The 16,735-nt window shown below is 41.1% G+C and overlaps 1 protein-coding gene across 1 annotated transcript; it reads left to right on the top strand.

Annotated features, from left to right (window-relative positions):
* The first annotated feature begins 1,053 nt into the window (after positions 1-1,053).
* Positions 1,054-4,572, top strand: LOC124138276 (protein PML-like). Its single transcript, XM_046504841.2, has 3 exons — positions 1,054-1,455; positions 2,455-3,566; positions 3,850-4,572. Exons 2-3 carry the CDS (start codon positions 2,465-2,467, stop codon positions 4,371-4,373), a joined length of 1,626 nt encoding a protein of 541 aa, XP_046360797.2. The 5' UTR covers positions 1,054-1,455; positions 2,455-2,464; the 3' UTR covers positions 4,374-4,572.
* The last annotated feature ends 12,163 nt before the right edge of the window (positions 4,573-16,735 follow it).

The following is a 16,735-nucleotide window of genomic DNA, read 5'->3' as shown; positions in this document are numbered from 1 at the left end:
CTAGTGGTTAAAGCGTTCGCTCGTCACGCCGAAGTCCCGGTTCGATTCCCGACATGGGTACAATGTGTGGAGCCCATTTCTGGTGTCCCGCTGTGATATTGCTGGAATATTGCTAAAAGCGGCGTAAAACCATACTCACTCACTTGAATGTATTAAATTCCTTCTTTTGGCGGGTATGTGTGTTGACATTCGAAACTAAATCAAAATATGATAAATATTCAAAACTGCTCAAAAGAAGTTAAAACATCCGACTTTTCATATGGCTCTTGTTAATACATGTATGTCATTGATATGACAGGTTAACTATAGTCATATGAAAAAATTATGTGTTCTTTCATTTTTGTGAGTGGTATATGATGTATACGGAGCAAATTTACTTTTCTGGTGAACCATACATATGTAAACTGGATAAAACAAATATATAGCCATCAAATATACTGCTTGACAAGCATCTGGTGGATTGAATGCGTTGGAATGTCCTTTGCGATTTTTGTGTTACGCAAGTTGTTATTCCGAGAAAGAAATGGTCCCCAGTAACCTGAGCTTGTCACAAGAGGGGATTGAATGGATCGGGTGTTCAGATTTGGCCATGGTTAATTGCGTGTGATCGTACCCCGATGGCTTTGGACGTTGTTCATAATATCAATCATTGGTGTATCTCGTCCAGACTCTATTATTTACTTGTCGCCGTGAGACAGCTGGAATAATGCGGACTTCGGGGTTAATAAATACTTTATTAATATCAATTAATATTTCTTATCATGACAATGAATACAGTAGTGATCAAACTGTGTAGCAGTTAACGTACACTGTATTAGCTATATTCATCAATATATACTCATCATATATCAAAATCAGTAACTTGAGTAACTATTGGTACAAGCTACTGATGTCCTGGCGTGACCGGTTGTTAACTGCAACTGTTTGTCTATCAACAAGAAGAAGGTCATGCACAGTAAGTGACCAACACGCTCCTAAATGCTGCGTGTAAGTGAAATCATAGCGATCGACACAAAGTCGGTTTTCGCCGGTAAGACTAGTTGTACTCGTCACTCGTCAGGACACGATGACACGCTATCAACCTCGCCACACGTTTGTCATTGTAGCCGCTTGACAGCTTTGGGGTTGAGGTCTATCTGATCCAGGAACCATTTCGTGACAGCTTGTAGAATTACCTACAATGTAATTTCAATAATGATTGCTAGTGCACTTTGCAAATATTTCAAGAATATTCCAAAAGCTCGAAGGGCGTATGCACCAGTGAGGATGGGGAGCTGACTGAACTTCACCACTATCGATATGATTCATAGTGTACTCAGGGCACATGTGACCAACCTTTGAACTCAGCTTTATCGAGAAAGTTATTTTTTTCTCAACGCAATGCCGCTATACAAACAGGTAGTGTTTGGTGGGAAGCAGCCCACGTCTTTTCCCGTCGTTGTTTCCGTGTAACAGGTGAGATGGTTGTTTTTTTGTGTCAGTAGGTGGACATACACGTATAGGCATTTAAAGATGTAAATTGTGTACAACATTTAGCCTGAGCCACTGTGATCGTCCTTTACAAGTGCATGTATGCTGTTCGCAGAATAACATTTGTTTTTTTTGACACGAACACACATGTTGCTTTCACAGGCTCATGTCTATTGTTTCCATACGTAGATGTCTGTTGTTTTCAGAACTACATATGTGTTGTTTTCCAAAGCACATTTATGTTTTAACACTCGAGAGTATGTGGTTGTCACAAGCTCAGATACATGTACGTGTGTGTGATTTTCACGCGGACATGTATGTTGCTTTCATATGTGAAGATCCGGGGTAGAATAGGTCTTCAGCAACCAATGATTGCCGTAAAAGGTGACTGTGCTTGTCGTAAGAGGCGACTTACGGGATCGGGTGGTCAGATTCGCTGACTTGGTTGATGCATGTCATCATATCCCAATTGCGTGGATCGATGCTCATGATATTAAGCACTGGATTGTCTGGTCCAGACTCGATTATTTCCTGACCGCCGTCATATAGCTGGAATATTGCGGCGTTAAACAACAAACAAAAAACGTATATGTATCCTTTTACCAGCTCTCGTATGCTTTTTCACGAGTGCATATATGTTGTTTTCACAAGTATATATATGTTGTCTTCACAAGTATATGTATGTTGTTTTTACGTGTTTTTAAGTGTATGTGATTTATGTTGTTTGCACAAATGGACCGATTGGTAATTTCGTTGATGAGCCAAGATTGCAGTGAAAATCAAGATTCATTCTTACCACATATGCATGTCAGTGTAACTGGTTCTCACAGTTAGTTAAGAGAATGATTTTGTTAACCTTTTTAGCCATATGTAATTAATACATCATAAATCTACCAAATCTACCGAACGTCGCTATACAAGTGCAATGATCTTCAACGCGACGTGAAACCACATTTCACCTCACTTCACCTTTAAATATTGCAGGTCAGAAAAGATGGCACAGAGCACTGACAGATTAGACAGTATAAGGGACTGTAGCATTTGCTTTGAACGCTTTGACACGTCAGAGAGAGTTCCTCGCATCATTCATGATACAAGTTCCAAGAAACACATCGCTTGCACAGCCTGTTTAAAACAGATGTTTCAAACAAAGAAGCGTCTCGACTGTCCAGTATGCAGGAAGACCATTGATGTGGACGGATCTATTGACAACCTGCCAGTCTATGAAGATGACGTCACTCACTTAAAGCAAGTTGTCAGCTCTGCACTGAAAGATGCATGTTCATCTTGCGGGGATCCAGCCATTTCAAGATGTGAAAACTGTCTTGTGTACTTGTGCGAAGATTGTCAGAAGGCACACAAGAAAAATAGGAGTTTTAAAAATCACAACGTGCGTGCGCTGTCGTCCCTCACAGAAGAGGAAAGGTCAAACTTTGATGAGATTATACTATGCCCTGAGCCAGATCATGGATTAGCCTTGGATATGTATTGCAAAAAGTGTGAAATACCTTGTTGCCTGAAATGTGAGGAACACCATGGTCATGGGTATATCAAGCTCCGCGAGGTAGTGGAGTTGAAGGGGAGAGCTGTCAAAGAACATGGAACACGCGCCCTGGAGAAGAGAACACAAATCCGCAGTGACATTGATGTTTTGAACGGAAGAAAGGGGTCGGTGTTTCAACGTCAGAAGCAGTCCCAAGATGACATTGGAGGTTCAGTCTCCAGCATCATATCAAAGGTAAAGCTGCACGAGAAGCAACTGCTGGGACGAATAGTTACTGGAAATAAGCAGCTGTTAGAATGGTTTGACGTTGAAATAAGGAAACGTTCGGGTGTGTTAGAAATAATGGACACAGTTGAGCGTTACTTCAATGAAAAGAGACAGATTGGGGACACAAAGAAACTGGAGCTTTACCAAAGCATTGAGAGGGGCCTCCAAGCGTTGGACGAAATATCTCCAGAAGTGAGAGCTGTCTATAAAGAAGAAGGATGCTCCTTTGTACCATACACAGAGCGGATTCAAGACTTTGATAACTTTGAAATTGGTCGCATCAATATCCCGCACATCTTAGATGACGACCAACTGTCTAACAGGGGTGGGTATACAAATCATAATACAGTTGTTTATTGAGGAAAAAGAAAGTCTGAAAAATTGTGACATGTTATTTCCTTTGTAGTGTTTTGCTGAATATCGGATATTTATATCCCCATTTAGGTACGTGTATTTTCTCTTTTGTGTAAAGGGTAAAATGTTATGCAGAAAGATATTTTTTAAAATTGCTTTTGCAATGTATTCGAGCTTCTGAATGCCGAAGAAAGATGTATTTAAACTAAGTTATTCATAGCTTACATAATTATATATGTATATGTATGTTCCAGGGCGTACCAGTTCGGAAAGTATTGACACAGAATTGAGAGTTCTTGCCATCGGAAAGAAGAAATCTGGTCGAACAAAGACTTTGAATGCACTGATGACACAGGAGGTCTTCCTATCTGGTCGCCTCGCCAATGAACCAGGGATTGGGCTCTGGAAAAAGGACTTCAAAGGCCGTTCCTTCTTGCTTAGCAAAACCCTTGGATTTGACAGCATTTATGGAAGGGATATAGCTGCGGAGAACGAAAGTATTCGTCAGCTTGTGGACCCTGGGCCACACGTTCTGCTTCTTACCATAAGAAACCCCGATGAAGATGTGAGTATCCTGAAGGACTACAAGCACATTTTCAAGGACAACCTGTTCCAGTTCTTGATTGTTGTGTTTGCTGGAAAGAAAGACCTAGACAAGAAAGGCATGTCCATTGATGCCTATGTGCGTTCTATGGGTCATGGGGATTTGTCAAATGCGCTTGTTGCAGCTAGAAATCGCTACATTGTTGTCAACCCTGATGACAGAAAACCATCCTAGATTTCGGGAAAAACTCTTTAAGATGATACGTGATGTTGGATTTGCAAATGGCTACCATTATCTCACTTTATCCTAAGATAAACAGAGTGGTCCAGTGGATAGAGCGTCTGCCCGTCGGTGGTTTGACCCCAGGCCGTGTCATACCAAATGGCGTTGATTTGTAGTACTTGTTGTTTCCCTGCCCGATGCTTTGACGAATGGGATAAAACAAGGACTAATTGGCTGGGGTCAGTATACGGTGTCTGTGTATCTCAGTGGGCTAGCATTATAAAACCGGACTAGTACAAGCAGTCACAGACAGGCAGGCAGGCGCGCACGCACAACGTGCATACACGTCCGCATTTAAGTGCAATAATCTTGAACGCGACGTTAAACATCATTTCACCTCACCTAACCACAACCCGGAATAGGTGCATTGAAACAATTGTAACTGTTGCTGAATTTTAAGCAAACGGACTTCTTGGTAACTCACAATATAATTGCCTCAAAACAAGAATGAAAAAGTAACCAGTCAAAATGACACCAAGTAAATACATAATAATAGTGATACACTCCTGCCCAGAAGTTCATTCCCCTAACACGCGTTGAGTACGCGTGTAACCCGCATGTGACACGGGTGCTCAGCGGGTTGCACACGGGTTGAGCACCCGTTGAACACTCGTGTGCAACGGGTGTACAGCGCGTGTGCAACCCGTTGAGCACGCGTGGGTCACTCGTTGCAACACGGGACCAGGTTTCTGTTGAATTTGACAAATGTATCAAATGAATAGTGAGATAAAATAAAACAGTGAGATGTGAATCTTGAGTTAATGAGTAGGTAGGTAGTGTAGGTCTCAGCAGAGAAGGTTATAACGTGGTGTGGAGTAAGGAGTAACATATGACATCATAACTAATTGCCCATCGTCGAGGTTTGGCGTTTTAGGTGTTATATAACACGCATAAATGTTTAGATGTCATTTGCATCTGTTAGGCCGCGAAGACAACCTAAACTATATAGCTTAATGCATCTCCTAATGACTTTCTTTATGAAGATGTTTAGCTTAGAAACGACCTAAACTATATAGCTTAATGCATCTCCTAATGACTTTCTTTGTGAAGATGTTTAGCTTTGAAGCGATAACTACAAAAAAAACCGTCAGGCACTTCCTACAATTTTAGTTTGAGGAAATACTTTAAAATTTTCATTTTCCACCAAATCGTGATCCACAATCATCCCGGTAGAATATTCTCTGCATACAACGCATTTGAAAATTTATACATGATCTAAAGCTGTCCTCGCAAAGCATTAATTCGATGTATCATGTATATTTGATATTGTTGTGTTTTGCAATGCTCCCGAGGGAGTAGCTACATGTATATCATTACTGCGGATTACCCACTAGATGGACCTCTTATTTTGTTCACTATTAACAACACAATAAATCAGCCCACAAAGTAAAAGAACAGATACTTATGGAGAGGGGCCAGATATCAATATAGCTCAATGTCCATTTGAATCACATACTGAGAGTATATTGATAAAACATTCTATTAGTATCAATACATTTTCAAATATTGCAGAGCAGGGTACGTCAGCAGTACCCAAGGTTTGTTCTAAATTGGGGCAAAGTATAACATGTGAGGGGTACGGGTGGCCCAGTTGTCCTAGGCTTGCTTGCGACTCGGCTTGCATACCTTTCACTTGCCAGAAAGCTGGATTCGAATTCCAGTTCGCCTACACCATACCCCGGCTTCTGGGTTTCACCAAAATGGTAAACGTCTGAAACATGCATCACAAAGGGCTCTCGTCAATCATTGTGTTGACACCTCGTGGTATAACTGAAATACTGTTCAAAGCGGTGTTACACACACTCACTCAATGTGACCTTGTTGATTGACTTTGATCATTTGCACCTGTTGTCTGTCAAAGTATATACCGTTACCACTAATATATATTCACACGTTGCAGTTTTTGCTATAAAATGTTTCAAAAATAGTTAAATGTGAAATAATGCTTACAAGATACACCTTTTCTTGGATAAACCAATCTTTTTAATTGCAAATGAAATACCTTCCTTCCATGGTGTTCATTATGTCTTGTAAATATGAATGTTATTTTGTTGATTAAAGATGACTGATCGTGAGATTACTTTTTAAATATATGTTTGCTTTAGTTGCCATTCGGTTGTGCATTTATGTCGAGTCAGCACATCAGCAGTAAACACAAATCTGAACAAACTAACTTTTGTAATCACGAAGCTCACCTGTGCTGTAAGTGGGGTCACGGTCGGGTGAGTCGTCGAAGGCAAACTTGCGTCGGGTACTGAATGCCAGGAAACTATTCGTGGATTCGAATACAACATTCGCCCTGATAATAATCCTTTGCTTGAAAGTCGAGCGACACGCTGTGATATGACTGGGCACATGAAGCAGATTTGTGAAACGCCCTGAGGATTGCCCCACACTGGTTTATTTGCCTGAGTTAACTTAAGCTTTCACTCAAAGTTGAAATTTGCAGGTGTTTAATATTCTGCCTGCAACAACCATCTTCCCGAGGCAAGAGAGTTAACTGACTTTAAAAGTCCAGTTTCCACCCTTGCCGAACTAGGCTGGAGTTCCTTGGCTCTATCGTAGCGCCACCAGTGGCTAATACGAATTATGTCCCTTCTGAGCCTCCCGTTTAGACCAATCAGATTCCACATTTCGTATCACTTGCATTTGCTTGAAACAAAACAGTGGCGCCCAGTCAAGACGAACTGATCGATAATTAAGGTCTATGTTGTCATAAAACGGGTCTTACATCGCGAAATGCGTGAGCATCTTGATTTATAACATGAAAAGATTTGGAAAATATCTGTTGACAACGAGCTGGCGGTGCACATGTTTTGCAAATCCTGCAATCGACCGAAATCTGCACGACAGTTTACGAACCGGATTTCGATTTCGATGCACGATTTTGATTGGACTATGCATAGACTCGTTAGTCCAGCCAAAATGTAACTCAATAATACGAGCCTAGTTCGGCAAGGGTGGAAACTGGACTTTTTTAGTCAGTCAACTCCCTTGCCTTGGGAAGATGGCAACAACTTAAAACACCACACTCAAAATACCATAACTTGGTGTTATGTCCTGATCTGTGCTTACACTGTTTTCGTCTAAAACCATGTTTAATCCACTGACCGGATGACCCTAACAACCTAGCATCCATGTTTCTACAAATAGTCAAAGCTGAATACAGATCAATCACGATGAATACCATGGAAAATGATGGTGTGTGGCAGATTGAAAGTGCCAGAAATTAAAAGTTCTCTGTTCTGTGCCTCGCTGTACAAATGACTCTGTGAAGTTGGCTGTAAGAACTACTATGATGGTTAGAACGATCCCTTGTGCGACATTCGCGTTGCGCATTTTGACACTTGCTGTTTCGCGAGTGTTACCTTTTATCATATGTACACATATCGAAATGTTTGCCTGTGCCTTAACAGAAACCATTTTTATACTTTCTTCAACACTTGGGAAAAAAGGTACGTATGTAACTTTCATTAAAATTCCGAGATGTTTTGATGACAACACTCAGGGTGTAGTAGCAACTGATGGAATGTCTGACAGGTCATGCGATTAAAGCGACAATGCTCTTTCCATATCCAATAGAAATGGATGGTAAATATCCTGTATTTGGAATAAACATTGTATTTAGCGAGTCCTGGCGAGCTAAATGCATAGTGCTTGAACAGATCATGTATTACACATTTAGCTTCACCAGTAGGATGAAGATGAAAAACCATTAAAAAAAACATGTAGTTGATCATTAAATGCCCCTTTCCATATTCACAAGAAATCGATTGTACAATTCCGACTATATCATGAGCATGTGTTTGTGAATGACTATCAAACAGTAATGATATCAGGTGTACGAAAAGGTGAGCGTATCCTGCCCCACCTGGGTCACCCGTCACAAATACATACAAAGGCAAGTCAACTGTTCTCCTGAAAAAAAACACGGGAACATATGGTACAAGTCCAAATAGAGAATTGCATCGGACATCATTTTGGTCACTGATGCCTCAAATTTGAAAATGCCCTCCACATTGAAATCTTGGTAAAAAGAGCACGCTCGATTGTATCTCAAAAGTATCTCAAATGTCAACAGCAAAGGCTGGAGCTGCTGGAATATTGCTCGACATAAAGGGTAAAATGACTATTGGAAAGTTGAATTCATCCCTCTTGTCATACAAGACTTGTGGAGAGTGTTTTGTCACTCTGAATCTTTATGCGCACTTCTACATATGACAGAGTTGGGGCGGTCTGTGCATGTGTCTCACGTGCATGACCGGAAGTCTTTATCGTCTTTAGGGAGCGTCTCAAAAGTAAAGAAACACTAACAACAGAACTTGATTATATCGAAGCTTGGTGATCAGTTGGTCATGGAAGTATGCTGCTCATGTCAGTAACTTTGATGTAGAAGTAATATTCTGGCGTGAATGTTTAAAATATGACAGTTACTTTTAATTTTGGATTTAAATTTCTTTTCATAGACATATATAGCTATCGATTACTGTGACAATTTAGAATATTGGGACGATTAACCTGAATCGGAAACCATGTTGTCTTACCATAAACTGGTACTGGATATCTTGGGCTCTGAAACTAAACTTGGGGCCAGTTAAACTATTACTTCATAGTCTAAAGGAAGGTTTGATAACTCTGGCCTGTTTCGTGTGCAAGACGAAGACCTAATCATTTCACACGTTGTTTAAGCTTCCTGATGTGAGAAAATGACTGACTTTTATATTTTCAAACATTGATGATAATTAATTCTAAAATTGCATATTATTGTTTCTCCTGAGAGTTGATTTTAGATAAAAAGTTATTTTTGTGTGTACACTTCCACTCTAAAGTATCATGTCACGTGTATACGATAAATCATGATAATAACTTTTAATTGCTGCACCCCTGGTACCATTCTGTTATGCTTGTGTGTATCCCCGTGAAACAGAAGGTCGAAAGTTCGAGCCCCTTGGCTCTTCATACCAAAAGCCGTCAAAAGATGGTACTTGTTTTTACCTTGGCTGGCGATCGGCATTAAAGGTTGAAACAAGGACTGAACAGTTTGGAGACAGTATCCTGTGTCTTCAATGGGTATCCGTGTTAAACTTCAGCATGGTATCTCAGGGGGCTAACACTATAAAATATCACACACACACACACACACACACACACACACACACACACACACACACACACACACACACACACACAATCTCATCCCATCCCATCCCATCTCCACCCCATCCCTTCCTCATCCTCATCTCAAAACACGTAATTTCGCTGACCGCCACGGAGGTGCAGTGGATAGTTCGTCTGCACGAAGCCCTGACCGCGTTGCAAGAGTGTACATGTTAAATAATAATGACCGTTAAACTTTATCCCACCATCATGGAGCTAGCGTGCTGCACAATATACCACTTGCCCCCGTCTATTTCCGTACAGGAAAGGTTGACTTATGTAGCGCATGAACTAAATCATTTCATCCTTTCTGTACTTTAAACTTTAACTAGATCTGTATTGCCAGTAAACCTTCTATCTATTAACGCGGGAGGAGGGAGGGATTGTCAGTGGTGTCCGTTCGCTATACATAGTTGCGTCCCTTGGGCACACCAGAAACCTATGATTGTGGGTTCGAATCCCGGTTCATCCCGATTATGTTTCTAGGTTTGTCAGCACCATACCCGTGCTCGTGGGTTTCACCGAAGTGGTAAACGTCTGAGACCTGCATCACTTCGGGCTTTCCTCCCAAATTAAGCTGACACGCCTGCAAAACTGTTCAAAGCGACGTTAAAGCCAACTTACTCACTCACTTAAAACATGAGACCAGACCCATGAATGCTGATGCAGAGTGATTTATAATGGGGACATAGACTACCGCATCAAGCACAAACGTCTGGATGATGGTGGTAAAGTAACATGGTCACAGAAAAAAACAATAATTTTCACTATGGGTTTGTTCTTGTGTGGAAGAGGCAGGATGTTGGTGATACCTAACTATTTTACCAAAGCTCAAACAAAAACTATATGACTGCTTCTCTCATTCCGGTACATTTCCTTCTGACTGCAAATACTAATCCCAGGATAAGTTGTTTTTTTATCATTAAAAACATATTTCAGTGAACTGCCGCTGAAATATAGGATGATGATATCGATGTTCAGATGCAACACTTAGGACATGACCGTGTGTGTATATACTGTCGCTCCAGAGATCTGAGTCTGTTTAGGGGCGGTCGGGTAGCCTAGTGGTTAAAGCGTTCGCTCGTCACGCCGAAGACCCGGGTTCGATTCCCGACATGGGTACAATGTGTGAAGCCCATTTCTGGTGTCCCCCGCCGTGATATTGCTGGAATATTGCTAAAAGCGGCGTAAAATCATACTCACTCAATCACTCACTCACTGAGTCTGTTTGACGATGAATGCATGTGCCAGAAATTTAAAGTTCACCAGCCTACATTTGGTAAAGATACGAGTCTTGAGTCAGCTGGCAACAGCACGACTGAAAGACATCGGACAGTTTCCTTCTATAGCTAAAAACACCAGAGAAACTGTGGATGTTATATTGTTTGTTTCTTCTTTAACGCCACACTCAATATTCAAGCTATATCACGAGCCTGGACCACACAAGCCGGAGACTGACACCACGAGCCTCGATCCACTCAACAAAATCACCATCAACAAAATCACCAACAAGAAGTCACCGAGCCTGACCACCCATTCAAGCACATCGTACGACAAGCATTGGTTACATATTTATAGTACCAACTGTAAGCTCTATGTACAATGACTTACATATCAAGCATATTATGGCTGTGTTAAAATAATAAAATGGAGTATGTAGCTCGCGTGTGGTTGTGATGCTTCGTGTGATTCGTGACAAGTGACTTTATACTTGACCAGCAGCGATATGTATGATATCATCACCAGCGAGATTGACCAAAACCCAGTGGCTGATAGCAACAACGGAATAAGATGATGACACTTCAGCCAATTTTGGTCGGCCTTTATGGCAAGCATCAAGAACTAATGTCCTATCAAGTTCCGGAATTACCGCCCTCATATTCAAATACATAGAGATTATCAAGCTTTTCTGTTTGGGGATGGTAAATATCCTGCATTAGGAATAATCATTGCATTTAGTAAGCCTTGGCGAGCTAATTACATAGTGCTTAATTCTAATACAGGATATTTACCATCCCCAAACACAAAAGCGTGATAACCTCTTTATCATATAATGTCATTCTTCAATTCTGTGCTCGAAAATCTCTTCCCGTCTCTCACAAACATTACCTACACATTGCATGTTTTCCTGGAATGTGCGCATTTATATATATTACGTCACAGGGTAAGTGATGTGTAAGTTGGACAGTGACAGTAGCCAATATAGTTCCAAATATAATATGTTTCTTATACAGTGCCGTAATTACATATATGCAAAACAACAATTGACTACAAAAATTGTTTTTACTTCCCTTTCGCGGCATTCTATCGATCTGTCCGACAGAGTAACTGCCCTTTATCAAAGGGAAGCTACTCTTACCCTAGTCGATGAGACGCCACAGTCGGCCTGTCCTGTCAAATCATCACGAAGTGCAGTCAGATGTACACACAGCGTCAAAACGAAACAAGGTAACAATTCGAACATATTTTGGTCAAATCCAACTGTTTTAATTTGTGGAAAAGGTTCCAAGCTGCAGAGGTCAACAAGCACAGCTATGGAAAATGATCCTGCTTGGCTGGTGTTATATTTCCAAACTTGCCCAAACCCTTAAAATGCCTTAGATACGTCACAGTTAGACACTGACTTTCAGTATATTAGACAATAACTTTGATAATGATAGCAAACATCCCAGTAGTTTCTCCGGATTTCCGATGGTTAATTTTCACACGATCGCCGAAAGACAAAGGCGACGCCATGTTTGTTTGTAAACACTGAAGGCACACTCCGTCGCAGTGGTGACTCAGCATAACACCACTGCCACAGGCTAATTTGCATATCACGTGACCGGACTTTTCTCGTGTTTGTAAACAAACGCGCTTTTTCAGAAATCAGTATAGAACGGACTAATGCAAGTATTTGGGGGCGCTTTACATATTGTTTTGCATAACTATATAGATATGCTACTACAACTGCGACAGTGAGTTGCATGACAATATATATTTATGCATCAAAGTGACCGTGTCGCTAGCTCTCCGTTGGGCTTCGATGACAGCACGTGGGGCCGTACAACCAATGTAAACATAGGATAACTACGCAAAAACAAGTAGATTTTTACGTATTTCCATACTTTCTCAATGAAAGTTAACCATTCTTTGACATTTGTTTATGAAAATGTGTAGACTTGTCAAACATGAAACGGATGAAAAGCATATGCAATATCTTGAATGGACTGTGAAAGATGTGACGAATCGTCACATGGCGCTGGCCTGTGGCAGAGGTACTATGCTAGCTGGCTGCCGGCCGCATGGAACTCTGGGTAGGAGAGTGCACTGAAGGTACTCCCTATTTGACCTTTGATATTTGCATCTCTATCCGCATATGACCCCAACGGATATCGTTTTTATCCGTTGGCTTTATCGTACCCATACTATGATAAATGTATGTACATAGTTCCAACTATATCATGAGCATATGTTCATGAATCACTTTCAAACACTATTAACATCAAACCATTAACACCGACAAATCCTACAGCCATTGTGTACCCCACCCTTCACCCATGCTATGCATTTAGTGACTTAAGTCAAGATTGAGTTCGAATAACTTCCTTAGTTGTATTTGAGGCCAATAGTGTTTGAAGGGGAAGGCAGTCTCTCATTGAACAAACTGAATAGAGTTATCGACCCTTTTCGATTGTTTCATTTACGCACACGAGTTATTTTTCTACTTACGCATGCATACACGTACGCTTGGGTAAAAATCATATCAGAATATATGCCTTATGTCCCCTTGACTCATGACTTAACGATGAAGAGTGGTAAAGCATACACGACGATTTGTGAATTAAACATGACATCTCTAGTTCTTCAACCGGCCACCCACACGATGGAATGAACACGATACACGCAAGTGTTGCATGTTATGCAGTTCATTTACGATACATAAAATCTATAAGTGAATATACTCGCACATTGTTCTGTCATACCCCACCGGGATGTGTACATAAATTCATAAACGAAAATCGGAAATACGTACAAAATGCGAATTCCAGTGTTTTACGAGATATTTTCCTTGGACCTTAGCTTTAAACATGCAAAATGTCCTGTATTCGACGGAAAGGTTGCAATTCTATGCTTGACATTTTCATACGGAAAACACCGGGAAATGAAGATGCAATATTAAGCTCTCTGTTTCCAATCCGCTGCTGGGAGTCACTCACATGGAGCCATGCACTCCAGGCCTCGTTTTTTTTTAATCCAAGATGGCGAAAGTGTGAAAAGTGTGTTATGGGGCAGCTATATTAAAAAAAATAACGGTCTTTATTCGGCCATATTTATTTCAAAATGTATTGTTATATGGTATTTATTTGTGACAAACATATTTATATCTGGATTCTTTTTTCTATAATGGGAAGTTTGACCTTGATTTTACACTTTTATCATCCTCTTAAATTCTCTAAAAAAGTTTTCTCAGCTCTGTAAACGTCTTCTCCTTTGAAACTGCTGGACACAGGAAGATGACCGGTCCCTGTTTTTTTCCCCTTGATGCCGAGCGCCAGGCAGGGTAAAAGCATGGAGCATGTTTTGACGTCTTTTGGTATCACGCGGCCAGTGAACCACAGGCCTTCCGCTGGCAGACACTATCCGTTAGACCGTGGAGGCGGTTGAGTGTGATTGATAACAGTAATGATACAAGGTTTTCGCCGAAGGATGAGCATGTCCGATTCTACTGGTAGCACCCGCCACTCACAAATTTGCGTAAAAAGTAAGTGTTTGTTTCTTGTTGAATAACGTCGCGCAGCAGTACTCCTGTCATACGATGGGGGGCGGTCGGGTAGCCTTGTGGTTAACGCGTTCGCTCGTCACGGGGGAGACCCGGGTTCGATTCCGGACATGGGTACAATGTGTGAAGCCCATTTCTGGTGTCCCCCTCACTCACTCATACGATGGCGGTCTGTCAACAATCGAGTCTTGTCCAGATTATCCAGTGACTCAATCTGGGCCAGATAATATAGCGGCACGATAGCGTGTGTACTGATTTTATTGGAACTAAAAATGAAGGTTTTGACTACGAATTACGTCTGCTGAGTACAAGTGCAGAGATTTAGCTGCTTACAAATAAAGAGGGGGCACGGGTGGCCCAGTCGTTTATGGCGCCGCGATTCGCTGTGCAGAGTTGCGTCCCTTGGCACGCCAGAAACCTGTGATTGTGGGTTCGAATCGCGGTTCGCCCCGATTATGTTTCTAGGTTTGTCTGCACCATACTAGTGCTCGTGGGTTTCATCGAATTGGTAAACGTCTGATACCTGCATCACTTCGGGCTATAAGCTGACACGCCGCGATATGACTGGAATACTTTTAAAAGCGGCGTTAAACCCAACTCACTCACTCACTCACTCACTCAAAAATAAAGATAAACCACCCGTCCAAAACCCTGTTTTGCATAAAATTAAAAATGAATAGGAAAAACATAGTTAAAACTCAATGTTGATGTCCACCGTGGATTAGTGCTTATAATGACAGACTTTTACTTTCAGAGCAAAGATGTCATATAAATTGGTAACAGTTGGTTTATGGTTTATGTTAATTATGTTAGCCTAAGGGCTCGTTTAGTCCATTGTCTTTTGATCGAACCTTTTAACTTTGGCTCACGTGTCTTGACGACCTGCTTGCAAAGCGTCCATCGTCGACGGCGTTCTCGTCTGTAAACTTTTATTCCTCAGACACCACAGGACTAATGTAGCTGAAACTTCACATGGTTGTTTCCAGCACTGGAATATCTTCATGAGATTTGAATCTGATTTTCAATATTGGCCATACTGGCAGCCATATTGAAAAAAAATATTTATTTACTCATACTGTTTCAGATATGTTCAGTCGCCTCTTACGACAAGCATAGTCGTCTTTTACGGCAAGTTAACATTGGTTCGGTCAACATAATCTCATCAGAAACCATTAGACCCGTGAACATCCGGGGTAGAATAGGTCTTCAACAACCCATGCTTGTCGTAAGAGGCGACTAACGGGATCGGGTGGTCACGCTCGCTGACTTGGTCGATGCATGTCATCGTATCCCAATTGGGTGAATCGATGCTCATGATATCAGGGCGGTCGGGTAGCCTAGTGGTTAAAGCGTTCGCTCGTCACGCCGAAGACCCGGGTTCGATTCCCGACATGGGTACATTTCTGGTGTTCCCCGTCGTGATATTGCTGGAATATTGCTAAAAGCGGCGTAAAACCATACTCACTCACTCACTCATGATATCAATCCCTGGTTTCTCTGGTCCAGACTCCATTTTTTACAGACCATCGTCATATAACTGGAGTGCGGCGTTAAACAACAAACAAACCAAACCAAACCATTAGACCAGAAGAACTAAAAAATCATATGCCGCAGCAGCCACATCTAAAATCCTATTTATGGCCTTATGGTATTTGTTGTTCAAAATGATCTTAGGTACATGTGTAGTTAGTACTGGGGTTCAACACATATGTTCCGGGGTTTTTTTAATGCGAAATTTTAAATGTGTCACAATGGATGGCATATATCAATGTATGATGACAGATGTTGATTTCTTACTTTATGTCATATCTCTGTTGAATGACAATATATTTTAATCGCCAGTTAGAAGAAATGATTATGTCTCTGTTGACTGTTGTGCACGGCTGGCCAAGTCCTCCAAGGCGCCGCAATTCGCTGTGCAGAGTTGTGGCCCAGATTTTCTCTGACTGTATGTATAGGTTTGTCAACACCATACCCATTATTGTGAGTTTCACCAAAGTTATCAATCAATCAAGCAAGCATCGGCTGCTGCGATGTCATTAAACAATTGATAATGTCACAAAATGAGAGAAACACAAAGTTTTATGAGTCATATCCTTTTAATCAATAAAGGGCGTCATGAATAGAATATTCAAAATTGTTCACCAAATACCATCTCATTAAGTGAATGAAAATATTTAACCTTTCTCTTTATGTGAGGTGAGGTGAAATGGGATTTAACTTCGCATGTGTTAGAGATAAAATAATCAAAGAAATCCTAACTTATGTACTAATTTACATCGTATAAAGACCCAAAGCTGTAAGTTCCTTCATTTCTTGGCTTTGTAGGCAGATACAATGGTTGACAAGCCATAGTGCAAAATGACCACGAAGGATTGGAAGAAGTTAAATACAT

This window comes from Haliotis rufescens, unplaced genomic scaffold (genome assembly GCF_023055435.1).
Source record: "Haliotis rufescens isolate VD_foot unplaced genomic scaffold, xgHalRufe1.0.p SCAF_5, whole genome shotgun sequence".
In the NCBI taxonomy this organism is placed as follows: domain Eukaryota; kingdom Metazoa; phylum Mollusca; class Gastropoda; order Lepetellida; family Haliotidae; genus Haliotis; species Haliotis rufescens.
Note: the sequence above shows the minus strand (reverse complement) of the source record. Positions and strands in the feature narration are given on the sequence as shown.

Coding starts and splice junctions, on each gene's coding strand:
- LOC124138276 (XM_046504841.2), top strand. CDS start 2,465: ATGGCACAGAGCACTGACAGATTAGACAGTATAAGGGACTGTAGCATT. Junction 3,567..3,849: donor CGACCAACTGTCTAACAGGG/GTGGGTATACAA, acceptor TGTATGTTCCAG/GGCGTACCAGTTCGGAAAGT.